Source organism: Biomphalaria glabrata, chromosome 1, assembly GCF_947242115.1.
Source record: "Biomphalaria glabrata chromosome 1, xgBioGlab47.1, whole genome shotgun sequence".
Classification (NCBI taxonomy): domain Eukaryota; kingdom Metazoa; phylum Mollusca; class Gastropoda; family Planorbidae; genus Biomphalaria; species Biomphalaria glabrata.
Window position 1 is genome coordinate 11,122,172 of NC_074711.1, and position 18,719 is coordinate 11,140,890.

The 18,719-nt window shown below is 37.8% G+C and overlaps 1 protein-coding gene across 10 annotated transcripts in view; it reads right to left on the minus strand.

Moving 5' to 3' along the window:
• Nucleotides 1-18,719, minus strand: part of LOC106071145 (A-kinase anchor protein 13-like) — a 160,546-nt gene that overhangs the window by 120,547 nt on the left and 21,280 nt on the right. For 9 of the 10 annotated variants that reach the window (XM_056021580.1, XM_056021542.1, XM_056021596.1 and 6 more), the window contains one exon: nt 13,092-13,287. In XM_056021580.1, coding sequence (XP_055877555.1) covers nt 13,092-13,287 — 196 coding nt within the window. Of the gene's footprint in view, nt 1-13,091; nt 13,288-15,374; nt 15,412-18,719 lie in introns of those variants that run through there. The other variant, XM_056021604.1, reaches the window with a different exon arrangement.

The following is an 18,719-nucleotide window of genomic DNA, read 5'->3' on the forward strand; positions in this document are numbered from 1 at the left end:
TCTCCATAAGACACGCGTGTCAAGGCGTAGAGTCCCCCTACAACAAGACCGTTACTTTACCCACAAAGCTAACAAGCCAAATCAGCAAGGTATTAATTAATTGTCCCAGTGCTAGCCAGTTCTGCTCTGGACACAATCAATATGTGAACAGGTCCCTAGAAGTGAACGAGCCAGAATTAATCAGCAGACTTCAGAGAAACGCTCAGATCTTTAAAAAATAAAAAAAAATTAAATCTGTGGGCGAAAACGTCTCTTCAAGATGATTGGTTGACAAGCGGCGCCTGGTCAGTTTCTGATCGAGTTCACCTTCTAATCGTCTGTACAGCGCCTGCGTCAAATACAACTCCTCGTCAAGACGGTGTTCCCCCAGGAAGCCGGGCCTAATTAAGCCTAGTCAGCGAAGGCCAGGTCTGAATGGAGTATTTCATTGACTGCGACACAAGCGGGATGCGATGATTTCCGTTGAATCGAGGAGAGTGGAAATAGAAGGAGAGTTGAAACTAGATTCATGGACGAAATGAAAGAATTGTTGACAGAGAAAGGCTGCAGTCAAATGCATGAAACATACAATTGACTTAATGATGATTGAAAAGATGGTACTTTAAGAAAATAGGATAAATGAAACAAACAGAATGTTAGTTAAAACAATATGATAGATTGATCGATTGATGGTTAAATTAGATTATTTGACTGTGTTAGTTATAATAACTAATTAATGCTTGGATAGAGAATGTGGAGTTGGTTCAGTTAGAATGATGGTTGAAATAGAGAAACGCTATAGACACATTGGTTCACTCGCCTCAAATAGGTATTAAAAAAATTAATAAGCTACATGTTGGGTAACAATATTCTATTGTTTCTATTACTAACCAAAAAAAAAAAAGATTAAGAAGAAAGGAAGAATAAAAAAAAAAAGAGTTTATAAATAGTTTACAATATCTTGCAATGTATTGTTAAAGATGATGTTAACTCGTGACAAATCTGAATGCTACTTTTTGTACAGGGAATTTTTTTTTAATGTTGATTTTCTTTTTCTTTGTCACAATTAGAAGCTCTTCTCTCTCTGAAAATATATTTCTAGACAGCAATCTTTATAAAGTAAACATTCAACCTTCCTTTGGCCCATAATATTTTCCCAAACACAGACTTGGAAGTGATCTCAAACATTGTAGTAAGCAACATTTTTGTGAAACACGTAACCACATTGACATTTCACTAACACATCTCTTTTTCCTGATGTCTATAAAGACTAACAATTTTGTGAATTTCACTAATAGAAAAAAAGCGCTTTTTTGGGGGGGGTGGGGTGGGGGAGGGGGAGGGTAGAGGTCCTAAATATATCAAGAAAATCAGTGTCATTGTAATAAAATAAATCATTGAAAGTAATTGAAACATGATATTGTGATTGTGATGTTTGTATTAGGTTTTAAAACTTTAAGCTTGATATAGAATTGAAAACGTTAATGCCAAATGTTTGTGTAGACCAAATCCCCCTTCAGGAAACTAAAATGTTATTTAAAAAGGCTAATAATAGAATATGCATCCTCTGTTTGGGACCCCTCAACTCAAGAAAACATTAAGAAACTGGAACAGACACAAAATAGAGCAGTGATATTCATAACAAACGAATATTCACATTTGACTAGAGTAACACCTTTAGTAAAATCACTAAATTTAGAAAGCCTTCAGGACAGAAGACTCAAAAGTAAAGTAGCAATTATACACAAAACACTGAACCATAATCTTCAAATACAAAAAAAATAATAAAATACTCAGAAAGACACAAAGATAAAGTTTCATTCGTCCCATATGCTAGGACAAATTTGTACATATGCTCCTTCTTCCCTAGAGCTATTAGAGCATGGAATGGGTTGCCTTAGCTAGCCAGGAAAACCATAGACTTGGCAGAATTGAAGTCATTGGTTAATATGCATGACTGAATGCATGACGCGTAGGAAGTAATCGTCTTCTTTTTTGGAAGTAACGTCTGTATTATATAAGATAAGATACATTTCCAATGGTCTACTCGTGTATCTTTCAAACAACAATCGGTCCAATGATTATTAAATGCTGTTATGTGACGTGGAATTATTCGGCGATAATGTTTTGATACTTCATATGAAAACGTTAACCACAGATGGAAAACACGGGCATTAACTCCGTGTACATGTGGCTCTTTTTAACTCTTTCTCTCCTAATCGACGATACCATCGTTGATTTGACTATCATTAAATGAAATTAATATTTAATTTTAAAACCTTTTCTTTATGGTATACAGAAGGAGCAGGCATTCCCCTTTAATCCTATAGCAAATAAAACATGTTCTGATCACAACGAACAAAGCTACTGAAGCTCAATCTTAATATAGTAGTGAAATACTAATGAGCAAAAGGAAGAATTCCGTCTGAATGTGAAAACATTATTACGGAGGGAAAGAGTTAAATGAAACATTCTATATTTTTACATTTAAAAAATAAATGGTTGAGAAAAACTATTACTACAAACGCAAGTTTTAGTTTGTCAAGTATAGATCTCATCCAAAACATTGAAACATCGAACATTCATCAGAATTCAAAGTTAAAACTACGCACACAATTGTCGCGTATACAAATATATAATAGGCACATGCTCCAAAACATTGAAAATATAAGATCGCCGTATCCACATTTTGGTTGTTAAGGTATGAAAAAAAATGTCCAGTTTAGATCAAGCTTTATATATTTATACATCGCGGTTAGAGACAAAATCAATCCGACCAGAAACACTCTCTGAGACGACCAATCCTTCCCACAGAAAAGAAAAAACACTTTTTGTGTGAGCGGGAGGGGAGAGAGCTGATCAATCAATAGATCCAGAGGGTGGCTGCGGCTGGGAGAGGGGGGAAGTAAGGACGGAAAAGTGGGGGGGGGGGGACTAAGATGAAAGATTAAAGAAGTTTTGGAGAGGGAGGGGGGGTGAAACGCTGATAGATGAGCATCGTTAAGGACACACTAATGGTAATACGATCACACTCCTCCCCAGATAATAGGATTTAAATACCAAAGACTTCATCAATGAACTAACGAAAGGTTTTCAGACTAAAAACAAAATATCAGTAAGCAGAAGAGATCCAGATGACCAATAGTTATATTCGAGGTGATAAAGATTTATTTGATAAAGCAACGCCTAAAACGCCTAACACTGACATCAGTGCCGCAGACCGTCCTTACATTGACCGCACACACTTCAGTTTGCGATCCAATGTTTCAATGAGCCTAGCGCAACACTAAATAATGTACCCCCCCCCCCCCCCAAAAAAAAAAAAAAAACTCTATCGGAGAGCCGACGAGCGTATCTAATTAGACGTCGAGTTCCTTGGGGTAAACACGTCTGGACAGATTCAAAACATTTTTGGTGCCCTGGAGTTAGAGCAAATGTTTGGGGAATCGCGATTCTCCAATGAATAAATTAACTTCCATTCTAAACCTGTTAAGACGGGTTCTTAAACTGTTTGTAAGACTGTGTCACCAAGAGTTTCTAGCAACGATCCCTTTGACCCGGGATCTACTTAAATAACATTTTAAAAATGTTCCTCGGCAAATTGGTGTAAGTGTCCGCAGCTATAGATTAAATAGAAGAACTCGTGTAATTCCAGTATTTCATGTATAAAATCCGAAGCTTTGCTTCTCTTCCGACAACTGTAATTCTTCTTTCTTCAATGTTTATTATGAACTAGAATAGTGCCCGCGATTTATTATTGAGGTCTTACACACTAATCTTTTCATAATCCACTCAGCAGACAATGTGATAGAACAGAGCTTTGAGAAGTGAAAGAACAAAATGTCAACTATCCTTGACAAAACGACAAATCTCACGCAATTCCAAAGTAGGAGTTGATATTTCCCCCGCAAGAGTTCAGACTATAATCGGGAATGAAATACCGACAGAAGTTTTAAATATATTTTGGAGTCCCTGTGTTTAAAACAATGATTCAACATGTTTATATCAAATTGTCAAATTACAAGCCAAGTAAGCATTCATTACTACCGCCAAAATAGCCATGCAAAAATCTCTTTGTATGTAGTTCTTTAATAAGACATTGTATCCAGTTTTGAGAACTCCCGGTCTACAATGTTGAGACAACCCACTCTGTCATTAAGAGGACACGTCCAATTTATCTCCCTTGACGGAATTAACGTTGACATTTTTTGGGCCCTTTGATAATATAGTTTCGTAAGATGCACTTCAAGAAGAATGAACATTCAGATATATATCTATTGTGATGAACACCTTATTGCATACACATAAATTAAACCCTAAGTGAGCTGTTACAAAACAGGGGCCTATTTTCTAAACTAAAAGAGGAGAAAACAAGATTACAAAGAGTGTATGTTTTCGTGAAAATTCAGATGCGGTACCCGAATACTCCACCTATATGTCATTTATTTGGTAAGCAAGACAGGTAAAGATGGGGGATTCAATATTTTCCGCATTAATCTCAGAGGCTATGAATTGTAAACTATTAACAAGCACAATGTTACCTCCCTCACTACAGAATTGCCACTTCAAAGACAAAAGTCGGCGTGATTGTATTGTTTGGCCGGCTGACTATATTATTACTATTAGTGTTTATACCCATAAGTATTCAATGAAATGTTTGTTATGAGGTGTTCAGGGTGAGCCTGGCCTAACTAACTAAATGATTATCTAATAATCTAATTGATGGTTGACTATTGACCTACATACAAGGAGGTTTGTGAATGGCTAATCTCTCTGTCCTTTCCGCTATTTAGTGAGTATAGTAGAATGTGCACTAGATAGTAGAATGTGCACTAGATAGTAGAATGTGCACTAGATAGTAGAAAGTGCACTAGATAGTAGAATGTGCACTAGATAGTAGAATGTGCACTAGATAGTAGAATGTGCACTAGATAGTAGAAAGTGCACTAGATAGTAGAATGTGCACTAGATAGTAGAAAGTGCACTAGATAGTAGAATGTGCACTAGATAGTAGAAAGTGCACTAGATAGTAGAAAGTGCACTAGATAGTAGAAAGTGCACTAGATAGTAGAATGTGCACTAGATAGTAGAAAGTGCACTAGATAGTAGAATGTGCACTAGATAGTAGAATGTGCACTAGTCATACATAACATTAAACAGCGTCTATTAAATCTTGTGTTTAAAATGGTTACGAAATGCATTATTTCTTTTAAAGAAACACAAAATGGACCTGTTCAGTAAATGGTTAGTAACACGTTCATTAGAAAACCCATAGCTTAGTGATATTTATATTTTTAACTTCATTTTAGGAAACAGTAAAACTGTATGCCTAAGTGTTACAAAACTATACAAAACAATCCCCTTACTTGCTTATATAGCCTAATCTAATCTTGGAGGATGAAAGGTATCCGTAGAACCATATTCATCTTTCAAAACATCACAAACTCGGATTTTTCAATTCCTTTTCAAGTTTTTGAGACTTTAACGTGATGTACGGACAGTGAATATAAAACGGATGTTTGGAAGCGGCTATTCCCCTATCGGTGGCCGTTAAAATATGTTTAATGTCTTACACCAAGTTTGGCTTTGTTTTATTCCACAGGTCGTCTGTCATTTGCCTATTGTGTGGATTTGCTATTGTTATAGGGTGAACATTTCATTCTTCTAAATGATAAAGCATTGTTGAAAAGGATTCTATCTTCATTTCATTTGGTTTATTGATTTATAGAAATGGTGATAAAAAAAATATTTTTCAAAGACGAAAAGGTCAGTGTTGAACTACATAGTGTTAGTCTTAGATTGATCTTATCGTCATTTTTAAACAATAGTCTAACTCTAAAGAAACATTTTAAATTGATTTTCTGAAACAAGGCAGGCTGAAGCCTCTTCACAAACAAGACAATCGGACAAGACTTAAGCACGACACAAACGATCTTCCTGGTATTTAAAAAAAAAAAATCAACTTTCCGATTTGGTACTTTTATCCAGTGGTGAGAGAAAGGTGAGTCTTTCCATGAGTGAACAGTTCTTTAGTTCCAGCAGAAATGAACAGTTCAATCTAGTGGTAAAACTTGGGATCAGTACGCACCATTGGAAGTGGGGGAATATGTCCTCCAGACCTTCAATCACTGGAATAACTCCAGCAGAAATGACAACGTGCATTCAAGCACATTTTGTCGCAACACGCACACACACACACACACACAGAAGTGACTCCAATGTTTGAGTTTGGGTGAGGGATAAAAACCAAGACCAAAGAAATAATGTTGAAATAAAAATCTCAGACTGAAACCAACACCAAGGATGGAACTACCAAATTTATACGTTTTGGGTTTAAAACAAAACTGCACCAGAAAAATGTACAATGTTAATCTTGTCTACATTTTGAAAGCCAGTGCTGGTCAAAATGTATGCATGACTGTGCCAAAGTAAAAAAAAACAACATCTATTTCAACATCCTTTCATTGGTCGATAAAACGTCTATGGACAGTCCTACAGTTTCAAATAGATACGACTTTTACACGTTTAAAAATGTCTATAGCACATATTCCAATGGTCGCATGAGTACATCTTAGCCCGTGATAACCGGGTAATCATAGACTGTTCTTGACGCCTGCTTTATCATAGACTATCTCTGAGGCCTGTGTTATCATATACTATCTTTGAGGCCTGTTGTTACCACACACTGTCTGGGTTATCCTAGTGTCCGCGAGGATCGGGTATTTGAATAACATCCAGAAGTAACAAAACGTCCGACAAAAGGACCTTTCGAGCCCTCCGTTCGTAAGCCATTGACCTAAAGATTGAAAATGTTCGTCTTCTTCGTTATTTTCTTCACAACTTTGTGTGTGTGTGTGGGGGGGGGTACACATCCTTACCAACTGTGGTATTAATCTATTCAAGGCTGTTCCTATGGAACCAGTTTCTCAGAGCTCCTCATTTTTTGAGAATTTTTCGTTTGAAAAAACCATATCCGATGATCAACGCATAGCTGCGACATAGTGATCACAAGAAAGGAATAGACTCTCCACTAAGTGAGAGCTGCGACATAGTGATCACAAGAAAGGAATAGACTCTCCACTAAGTGAGAGGTGCGACATAGTGATCACAAGAAAGGAATAGACTCTCCACTAAGTGAGAGCTGCGACATAGTGATCACAAGAAAGGAATAGACTCTCCACTAAGTGAGAGGTGCGACATAGTGATCACAAGAAAGGAATAGACTCTCCACTAAGTGAGAGGTGCGACATAGTGATCACAAGAAAGGAATAGACTCTCCACTAAGTGAGAGGTGCGACATAGTGATCACAAGAAAGGAATAGACTCTCCACTAAGTGAGAGGTGCGACATGGTGATCACAAGAAAGGAATAGACTCTCCACTAAGTGAGAGGTGCGACATGGTGATCACAAGAAAGGAATAGACTCTCCACTAAGTGAGAGGTGCGACATAGTGATCACAAGAAAGGAATAGACTCTCCACTAAGTGATAGGTGCGACATAGTGATCACAAGAAAGGAATAGACTCTCCACTAAGTGAGAGGTGCGACATAGTGATCACAAGAAAGGAATAGACTCTCCACTAAGTGAGAGCTGTGACATAGTGATCACAAGAAAGGAATAGACTCTCCACTAAGTGAGAGGTGCGACATAGTGATCACAAGAAAGGAATAGACTCTCCACTAAGTGAGAGGCATTCTTCCAAAAGTACAATCTAAAATAGGGTTTCACTACACGTTTGCCCGGATGATCATGAAATGTGATCAAATAAATTGTAAGCCTAGTTTTTTTTTTTTTGTCTTTTTCCTTATGTCCTCCTTTGTTATGCTTTGACCCCTTTGCAAAAAAAAAAAAAAAAAAAAATAATTCCTGATTCGATTCCCTCGTTTCTTTTTCTTATCGACAATTTCCACCAAGATGAATGGCACTTTAAAGCAAACACACATATATCTACACATCATCAACTCCATGTGTTGTAAGTGTAAGTATCCAAGTACGCAAGTAATGACAACACTGACCAGATGGGAAACAGCAACTTTCGTTTTAAAGAGAACAGTACAACAGCATAGCAACAACAACAACATAACAACGGTTCTGTCAGAGAGATCTAGCTCCCTGGAAACATGCAAGCAGAGCGATGAAAGCCTGGGGCTATTTGTGAATAGGAAGCGGGACAAATATAGGAAAGTGAAAAAGTCTGTGTGTGCTTTGGGGGGATATTGCTTTTAGAAAATAATAATAATAATTTAATTTACACAGCGCTGTTAAAGCCGACATGAGTTAAAATGACAAAGTAATATTTTTAAAAGTTTTGAACAGATTGATGACATAGGTCTTTATGTTCTTCTGGAATCTAGTGAAGGCCGCTATTTGAGCTCAATGGGGAGCGAGTTCCAAACCTTTGATCGATGCAATGAAAAAGCCCGCAAACAGTATCTTTTGATGCGGGGCACCATGAGGGGAATATTTTCGCAAAAACTATTCGTGCAGCACTGTTCTGTATTAGCTGCAGCTTAGCGATTTCCTCATCGGGAAAACATGAATGTTACAGCTAGCTTTTTTTTTTTATTCCTTTCAAATTTGTCAAATATGGTCGGATCTGGCCTGATAGAATCACAAAGATTTTCTTTTTATCAATATGTTTTACATGTGTGTGTCTGCTTCTAAGTTTTAAAAAAAAAAGTATATTAGTTAATTCATTTGCTTAACTACCCACATATAGCAGGCTCAACATTTCAGTCATAAATTATATTCGATACCAGCACAAGTTCTATATTTGATACCAGTACTAGTCCTGTACTCCACACAAGTACTAGTTCAAAACTCGATACCAGTAATGTTCTACATACATACTGATACTAATTCTGCAGTGCATACAATTGAGTTAACTGTCAAGGGCTGTTTAGAAATAATTGCAGAGATTTGTTTCTTGATGAAAGGCCACCAACGTATGAGTACACATTGTACACAACAAGGAAGACTAGTAGGGACCAGTAGCAGCTGAGTGTACAAAAGTAATTTGTTTCCTTCTGTTCAATGATGTCCCAAACACGTGTAGCATCGTTCCATTGTCATTTGGTTGTTCAATACACTGAAGCGAACTTTTGTTCTGAGGCTCAACTACATCTACACTCTACAAACATGAGGCGCTACGAAATGTCTGAGATCATGATTAATTACCACAAGATAGGTTTGACTTTTCATTGATGTTTGGATCTGTAACTTATTCGACTGATCACAACATTATCAATGTGTTTCAATACTTGGCTCATGATACATAGACCAATAAAGTTATATTACTCTTCATTGTTGCACCACGAGGGTTAGGGTGCACAAAGAAACACGGTTACGTTACCGAAACAAAATGGGGACGATCTTCTAGTATCTAAACAAGTTGTAAATAAATCACACGAATCGAAACACAGTTTTAAAAATAAGGAAACTGTCCACTAAACAAACATGACGTGAGCGGTCCACTAATACACAAACATGACGTGAGCGGTCCACTAATAAGGAAACATGACGTGGGCGGTCCACTAATTAGGAAACATGACGTGCGTGGGCGGTCCACTAATAAGGAAACATGACGTGGGCGGTCCACTAATAAAGAAACATGACGCGGGCGGTCCACTAATAAGGAAACATGACGTGGGAGGTCCACTAATAAGGAAACATGACGTGAGCGGTCCACTAATACACAAACATGACGTGAACAATCCACTAATACACAAACATGACGTGAACAATCCACTAATACACAAACATGACGTGGTCGGTCCACTAATTAGGAAACATGACGTGGGCGGTCCACTAATAAGGAAACATGACGTGAGCGGTCCACTAATACACAAACATGACGTGAACAATCCACTAATAAGGAAACATGACGTGGGCGGTCCACTAATAAGGAAACATGACGTGGGCGGTCCACTAATAAGGAAACATGACGTGGGCGGTCCACTAATACACAAACATGACGTGAACAATCCACTAATACAAAAACATGACGTGAACAATCCACTAATACACAAACATGACGTGAGCAGTCCACTAATAAGGAAACATGACGTGGGCGGTCCACTAAACCCAAATCAATAAATTGGCAACTGAAGTGTTTTATTCAATATTTCAACCCAATTGATGTAGACTTAATGTTATCGTTTCTCTGTGAAGTCAAGTCTAGCCAAATGTACAACACAATTGTTTTCAATCTGTTCTTTAAAAAAAAAAAGGAATCATAGACAACTCTTTAAAGAAAAAAAAGGATTATATAATATTGTCATTTGAGTTGATCGTGTGGAATGAGTTCGTTTAATTTGATTTTTTGTTGTTGTTGAACAAGAGTTCTGTATTTTTACAATTAGTTGTTTTTTTTTACAATGGTGCACACATCTTCTAAATGCTGTTTTTAGCGGCCCCCACAGGGAAAAGCAATAGGTTTTATGCAGTCTGCCCGTCACGTTTAGATCTAAGACTAAAAAATATATATAAAAAGCGAGATCGAAAACCAGATTTCACTATCGCCTGTATCATGCTCAAAATAGGTGCGACTCAAATCTGGTTAGTAATGTTACATGAAAGTAGTTCCCAAAACTCTGCGGATGGGTACATGGGTTTCTTCACAGAAACACGTGAACAATGAAAACTAGAACGTGACGTCTTTGAGAAGACAATGAATCAAGAATGTTTGCGTGACACTATATTAAAGCATTTCTATGGGTCTTTCTGTTTCGAAAGACAATGGCTGCGCATAAATAAATTACTGTTGTTGATTGCTTAAGTCAGGGCGAAATCTGCTATGGCTCAGCGGGCCTATTCTGATCGCAAATATTTGCCACAGTTTGAGTTGGGGCAATCAGATAAGCCTCAAAAGCCACAATGTATTGAGGTATTTATAGGCCAGGATGTATTTGGGTATTCATAGGCTACACTGTATTTATGTATTATTATGCGCTTTTAGGTATTGTTTAGGCCACATTGTTTTTAGGCATTTATAGGCGATATAATATGACAATGGTGAAGAGAACTGAAGAAAACTCCCTTTCAAGTTTCACTCTAGTAGTTTCAATACAGGCTTTTTTAGTCCATGTAGTAACTCCTCAGGAAAGGCTTATTTTTAGACCTGTCCAGTCGCGCCACTAAAACTGAAGAGATGCCTAAATGTCTAGTCGACTGGCAATAGTCTACTCCGACTGGCAATCATCCTCATTTGAGTGAGGGCTGGAGAGGCTCAAATCCTCTCTTGCAAAAGCCCTGGACAGAAACCCTGCTGTATTGCGTAGTGCATGCATGTCACCATACAGGTCAAGAATTTTTGGTTTACCAGACCGGTCGAGACGGAGATCGGCAAGCCTGGGGCAGTCAAACAGTATATGAGGCACGGTTTCCTCTTCTTCCCCGCAGCGGGGACACCGTGAATCGAAATTTGACCATAGCCGTGAGAAATATAGCAATAGTCTTCTCCGACTGGCAATAGTCTTCTCCGACTACCAAATTTATCGATATTAAAAAAAGAAAAGCAACCAATGGAGTGTGAGGCATACACAAGTTCGGAAGAAGCCCAGAAGACAAGGTAATATCAGTGTGATGTACATTGTAATGGATTATGGACAAGTTTGATTTTAAATAGCAATAAGTCTTCATCGTCTTTTGGATATCTCTGCATTCAATAGGTCTCTATTTGAGGTGATAGCAGACATTGTGTAAAGATTCAATAGGTCTCTATTTGAGGTGATAGCAGACATTGTGTAAAGATTCAATAGGTCTCTATTTAAGGTGATAGCAGACATTGTGTATGGATTCTCTATTTCAGTGGAAAACGTGGTCGAGAGGCTAAGTGCGCTTGAACTAGGCTTGTCTTGGCTACCTAGAAGGGGGCTCGAGGTTCGACACCCGACTCGGGCAGAGTTGTGTTTACTGAGCGCCTAAAGGCAGCACGGAAAACCAACTCCTAGATACCCCCTCCCCCCCACTGGTCCACAAATGAGATTGGATCAAAGCGCTCTGAGCATGCTATAAGCATAAGAGTAGCGCTATATAAAAGCTATAATAATAATTTGAGGAGATAGCAGACATTGTGTAAAGAATCAGTAGGTTTCTATTTTAGGTGATAGCAGACGTTGAGTTCAGAAATGTATGACTAGTACTAAATGTTTTGTTGAAACAAATTAGGTCTACATATAGATTTTGTTTGATTACATATAAACAAATAAATTCAAAAACCGTTGAAGTCTTGTACAATATAAATATAATACTTTTTTTTTTTTTATATAGATTTAGATTTCTACTGGCTGTAATGGCAGTGTCGATACATGTCAGAACTAACGCTACTTTCTTTTTTACTGACATGATATGAAACACAGTGTCACATATGTCATGACTTCAGCAAACAAACAAAAGATGTAGGAAAATTAAACAAGTATATGCGATGTGAAATGTGGATATAGGTCAGTTTTTAACAGACATTGTGTCTGGGTGTTAAAGAACATACTAATGTGAAATGTGGATATAGGTCAGTTTTTAACAGACATTGTGTCTGGGTGTTAAAGAACATATTAATGTGAAATGTGGATATAGGTCAGTTTTTAACAGACATTGTGTCTGGGTGTTAAAGAACATATTAATGTGAAATGGATATAGGTCTGTTTTTTAAAGACATTGTGTCTGGGGTGTTAAAGAACATACTATTGAGAAATGTGAATATAGGTCTGGTTTTAAAAGACATTGTGTCTAGGTGTTAAAGAATGTGAAAGAAAACTGGCGAAGACAAACTTGAACTACCTGAGAGTCAGATCTATACAAACACAAGTTCTTCTCCAAAGACAACAACTGAACGCAAAACAAGTTAATCAATTGAAATAACTTATGAGATTCAATTGTTAAACTTCCTTCACGCGCTAAATAGCTACCTAGTAACACATTGATTCAGAAACAGGTTATCTCCCATTTCCAAGATTAAAAAAAAAGGGCCACCAATAAGCATACAATGTCAATAATTATATATATATATATATATATATATATATATAAATATATATATATATATAATATACATATATACTATCCATATATATGCAGTCGTGAGTGATGAGATGAATGTATTAAACAGACTTACCCAGAGAGCATTTCCGCCAGGTCATGGAAGCCATTTTGTCTGGCTATTGTGCAGGGTAGTTCCCCATGTTTGTTACAAATTCTGAGAGCGTCCTGACTGCCGGGCTGGTTTAAGAGAAAGTCTGCCACTTGTCTTAGCCCAAGTCTGGCACAGAAATGAAGCAAAGTTTCTCGCTCTTCGCAATGAGTGTCTGTAACTGAACAAAGAAACACATTCAAGTTATTAACTTCTTGTTTGATAAGAGATTGGCTTGTAAGCGATCTCCTTTCAGTACGAAATGACCAATTTCTAGCTATTTCTATAAAATACACTAGTATTATTTAATGAGTAAAGAATTTCAGGAGTTCTGCATTCCACGATTTCTCCCTGACAATTTGTAGCTATTTCTATAAAATACACTAGTATTATTTAATGAGTAAAGAATTTCAGGAGTTCTGCATTCCACGATTTCTCCCTGACACCAAATAGATTCTACATAACTGTAGCTGTAGAAACCTAGAGTTAAATGTGCGAGGTAGAAGAACAGACTGTCGCTGTCTTCTACCAGAGCATTCAGACTAGGGGGACGTGATGGTGTTACCGATAGTTGAAACCTTGTCCCGAGACTGGCCACTATTCATCAGAGGTTAATGAACTACAGTGACTGTACATTCAGTTGGTCTCCCCTGAGACTAGAGCGTACAACAGAAATTATTGCCCTTCAAGCTGACCAAGTTACAGACCAACAAATAAGAAGAGACATTGTTCTAGTGTGTGTCATACTAAATCCATCTCATATCAAACACAATAGATAAGTCTTCTAGCCTATACCAAAAACATAACGAAAAGACTTATAACGTGGCTTCTATTCAAAGTAATGCATGTTTTGTTTTTCAAAAACAATTTTGCTTGACTTGCTGGTTCAATATTTCTTCTTCCCATCACGTGATTAAACAAAGTCATTTGGCTAAGATTCTTGAGTGTATATTGTCCCCCGAGGAGTGCTGTATATTTTGATGGTGGGAGGAGGGAGTTATTGAAATGGATTTTCCTTAGGTGGGAGGGAGGTGGAAAACGCTTTAATTTTTTAAAATAGTTTGTATATATTTTGTAGGCTGCAAGCGCACTCAAAAATACAAAAATTAATCTTATTGTTTAAGCAATCACGCAAGGCTAATTTTCAATATTAGTTAATGAAACCTACTTGGGAATACATTTGGGGCATGGTCAATACTGAACATTGTTGTTAATCAGGTTCAACTTTACTTTGACCCAGTTCTCGATGTATTCTCCCAATCTCCATAGTTGATACATAGAGCCATAACACCCACTGGCCAGAACAAAGGATAAACTTCAGATGTGTCCAATCATTAAAGACCACTTTGAAAGCTAAGTAACAGCGCCACCAGCGGCCAAGACTTTTTAAAAGGCTGTTACAGTTGCCAGGGTAACGGCTTATTGTTTACAAGGAAGTGAGCTATTGATAGCCGGGGAAGCAGTAAAGACATATTAGTCAAGTCATCAAAATAAAATGGAGGGGCGGGAGGAGGGGACAGCAGCTCTTAACCACAATCTGTTCCCAGTTATGGGCGGTCACCTCCCTTTGCTCTCAAGTGCTCCATAAAATATGGTCGTGACAACAGAGCATAGGTAGACACCAGAAAGCATTCGTTCAATGTGCAGAAGAAAAAAAAACTAGGCTAACTAATCACACCATAATGGACACTTTTCATTAGCTAAACCTTATTTTTATATAACATATGTAGATGTACTAGTTGTATGTATATGTACTAGTTGTATGTATATGTACTAGTTGTATGTATATGTACACGTAAAAACATATAACACTTTGGATAACAATTAGAGTGGTGCATCTTTATAATAAACTACAATCCTTATCAGGAAATACTTCCGAGCATATAACTGGTCACAGTAAAAATCCATTTTTTTTGCAATAAAAATAAATAAGATGTAAAAAAAAGCATTATATAAAAGGAATACTTTTTCCTAGACTATACTTCTAGATGTTGAGAGAATATAGTTGAACGAACAATATCCCAAGATGTCGATAAATAGAACTCCAAATAACGAGATGATGTTTGAATTCCATCCTGAACACGCAACTAAAGAAACACATTACACATCTGAGTCATCAATTCAGTGTGTGCCCATGCTACGGTCACTACTGATGCTACAGTCATTCAAAATATAAACAAAAGTCTTGACACAGTGGTTCCAACAAATTAGAATGTAAAAATTAAAAAGACACTTTTACTATCTCGTGAAAAGAAATAACTTTCTTACACTGCACGGAAAGTAGAAACATCCATCAATGTGTGACAGGGTCAAATGAATGCAATGGCTGAGTTTGAGAAAACGTGTCATAATAGAGAAATGAAGAATTAAGTCCAAACATGACGGGCCACTGGGGTGATGAGAGGACATAACTCCATTCCATTCAACAGTACAGTGTAGAGAGAATACAACAGTACAGTGTACGGAGAACACAACAGTACAGTGTAGAGAGAATACAACAGTACAGTGTACGGAGAACACAACAGTACAGTGTAGAGAGAAGAAAACAGTACAGTGTAGAGAGAAGAAAACAGTACAGTGTAGAGAGAACACAACAGTACAGTGTAGAGAGAAGAAAACAGTACAGTGTAGAGAGAAAACAACAGTACAGTGTAGAGAGAACACAACAGTACAGTGTAGAGAGAACACAACAGTACAGTGTACAGAGAAGACAACAGTACAGTGTACAGAGAAGACAACAGAACAGTTCAGGAACTTGACAAGTCTGAGTAAGTTGACGTAGTTATTGTGTAAGGCTGCGCGACAGTCAATGTTTATCTTACAAAGTATAACTATGAAACAAACATGGACTTGATGAAGGACAATTAATTACTCTCCCCCCACACACACACACACCAATCAGTTCATATTGTTGTGTGTTTTTTTTTTAAATCTTTGTGTTTAATAGATGAATGCGATTTACTAAAAAAAGTCAGAGGTGTCAATTGATGCAGAGCTTCACTCCTTAAGTTCTATAGAGTTCCTGGGGGTGTCATTGCTTTGTTATGGCCAGTTCCAAAATGTTAGCTGGTGGTTGTTTTTAATCAGTATCTCCATTAGAAGAATGCCGAAGATGCCTTGCCACTTAGGTACGAAGCCTAACAGTCTCTGCTTCCTTGGTGAGGACAGATGTAGGTCCTATGTTTTTGGTTGTGTAAGCTGAAGAGAATCAGATGAAACGTGCGAGCTCCAGGGAATAAATACAGGTGTATACGTTGACGAAAGGGGAGGGGGGGGCGATAAGCAAGAGACCTGGGGACATTTTTGAGTCAGTTGTTTAAATCATTATTTCCCTTGTGTTTCTACATAGATCTACTTTGAATTGAATCTGTGTATTTCGTATGGACGGTCAATAGATCTTGTGTGGTGCCCCAACGTTTCAACAGACTAGGGGATAGGTGAAAGATATTATAGTAAAAGTTATAATGCGTTTTTGGTTTAAACACGTGGCGTATTCAAGCATAGTTTCAGTTCTACACTAGAATAGAATACGGTACCTCTACTTCAGTTTGGCTGTACTGATTGTTTAAAGCAGGGGTTCTCAACCTGTGGGTCGCGACCCCTTTGGGGGTCGATAGACGATTTGCCAGGGGTCGCCTAAGACCATCGAAAATATGGATTGTTTTTGTCTATTCTTCTATTGCTGTGTGTAAAGGTGGGGGGTGGGGGTCGCGGCAAAGTGAGGAATTGTAAAAAGGGGTCGCCGAGCTTAATAGGTTGAGAACCGCTGGTTTAAAGCTACAAAACAACGACAGGGCATTAACACCGAGGCTATTAAATGCTATATAAGCGTTTCGTGTCCTAACTAGTCAAAAGGTACTTCTCATTAGCATATTGAACAGTACCTAGTTCTTAATAATTGTCAGGTAATTTCCATTAGTGCATATGTACTCTAAACGATTGATCTGAATGAATGTTATAAATGTTAAACGAGAACAAAAAAAAAAGGTTATAATATTGAAGAGATTGTCAAGATAAAGAGCAATAACTGAAGGTCAATGTCTGCCTATGAAGCTGGGGGTTCAACGATCTTTATACTGACATGGCACGCCATGGTGGATAACTCTCCCCCTCCCTCTTTCATACTACCTCGCTGTTTGGGAGTTACTGCCCTTTTCCGAGGTCTGACTAGTGTGATTGCCAACAGTGATGACGCGAAGACTACCTGATTGTGTCACATCAATACTGCACATGACTGACAAGTGACCTAAAGTGTGATACGGTCTTGGTGTTCGCATGCCATCTGTCTCGTGTACACAACTAGATCAAAGACGACAGCCTCCCTAGATCCAACAAATAGACCTATAAAATGTCTGCACTTTACAAGCAATCAGAACCACAATTATATGCCATAAAAAATCGATTTGTCTGCTTCGAGTCGTTGGTAATTTGCTGTCAGCTTTGTATAAACTGTGACAGAGGACATTGTCAATAAGAATAAGCCAAGCCGTCACAAAAGTTTAAATGTTCAATATTCGATTAGTTAGAAAACAAAAATATACTCGGACACTTGCTTGGGAATGTAATCTTCGTTGGGATTACAGTATTGCAAGCTCACATAGGATAGACTCTAGAAACATAAACAAGTACGGACAACGAGTCTAGGTGCTGGAATCGGTTTTACTCGCTAAACCAAGTCACGTGATTAAATGTGCCAATGGTCGCCAATAATGATGAAAGTTGTACAATTTGCTACACAGTTCTCGAAACGACAGAAGAGTTGCGGAAGAGCTAAAAAATAGATTTTTTAAAAGCCCAATGGAGCTAATAATAATTTTAGAATTCGCAAATAAGACGTTTCTTGATGTTTCTTCGTCGATTATTAAATCTAATGGAAAAGAAAAGAGATTGGGGTCGTTTCTTCATTGTGCTTCATTTCAGTATTGTCACTGTGGATTTATGATTTCAATTCATTTCTATCATGTCTTTATACCCAAGTTTTTTCATTCTACGCTTCCACTTAGTGATATTCAACTTTCTGAAATAGACAGGACTTCAGTTGTCACTAGCCGGCATACGCCAGAGAAAAGAAATAAATTGATGTGTATAACACCAAACATTGAACTAGCCCCCCCCCCCCCCCCCAAAGAAGTAATCTTCGCCCTCTGCCCGCCAGAAGAGAGAAAGCCATTGATATGCACATCTTGGAACCAATTTTAAATAATAGTACAGAGTACATCAAACACACAGAGAAAAAAAACTGTTTACATCTGCATTACGGTCAATGTGTGACGAAATCTGTCCACGGGCACAAAGTCAAGGCAACATGTCAGACATTGCCTCCTATGGCAACTTATGAGCTAACCAGCTGTCATTTCTCCGCAACTAATTTGATAGATTACACATCAGGCATGTTTCTGTCACGCCATACGTCCAGCGATTCCCAAAATGTCCATATATTGCTGTAGAAATGGTCCGAGGATTTGACACTACGGCAGGCGCTCAATTGTGACATGAATTTTTTGTCACTGAATAATTTGTACATAATAAGAGTCGCTTTATCCTAGAACGGAGTTTTAGGTTGCGCTCCACTGGCCATTTTTTGACTCCCCCACCTATGTATAATTTGGAGGT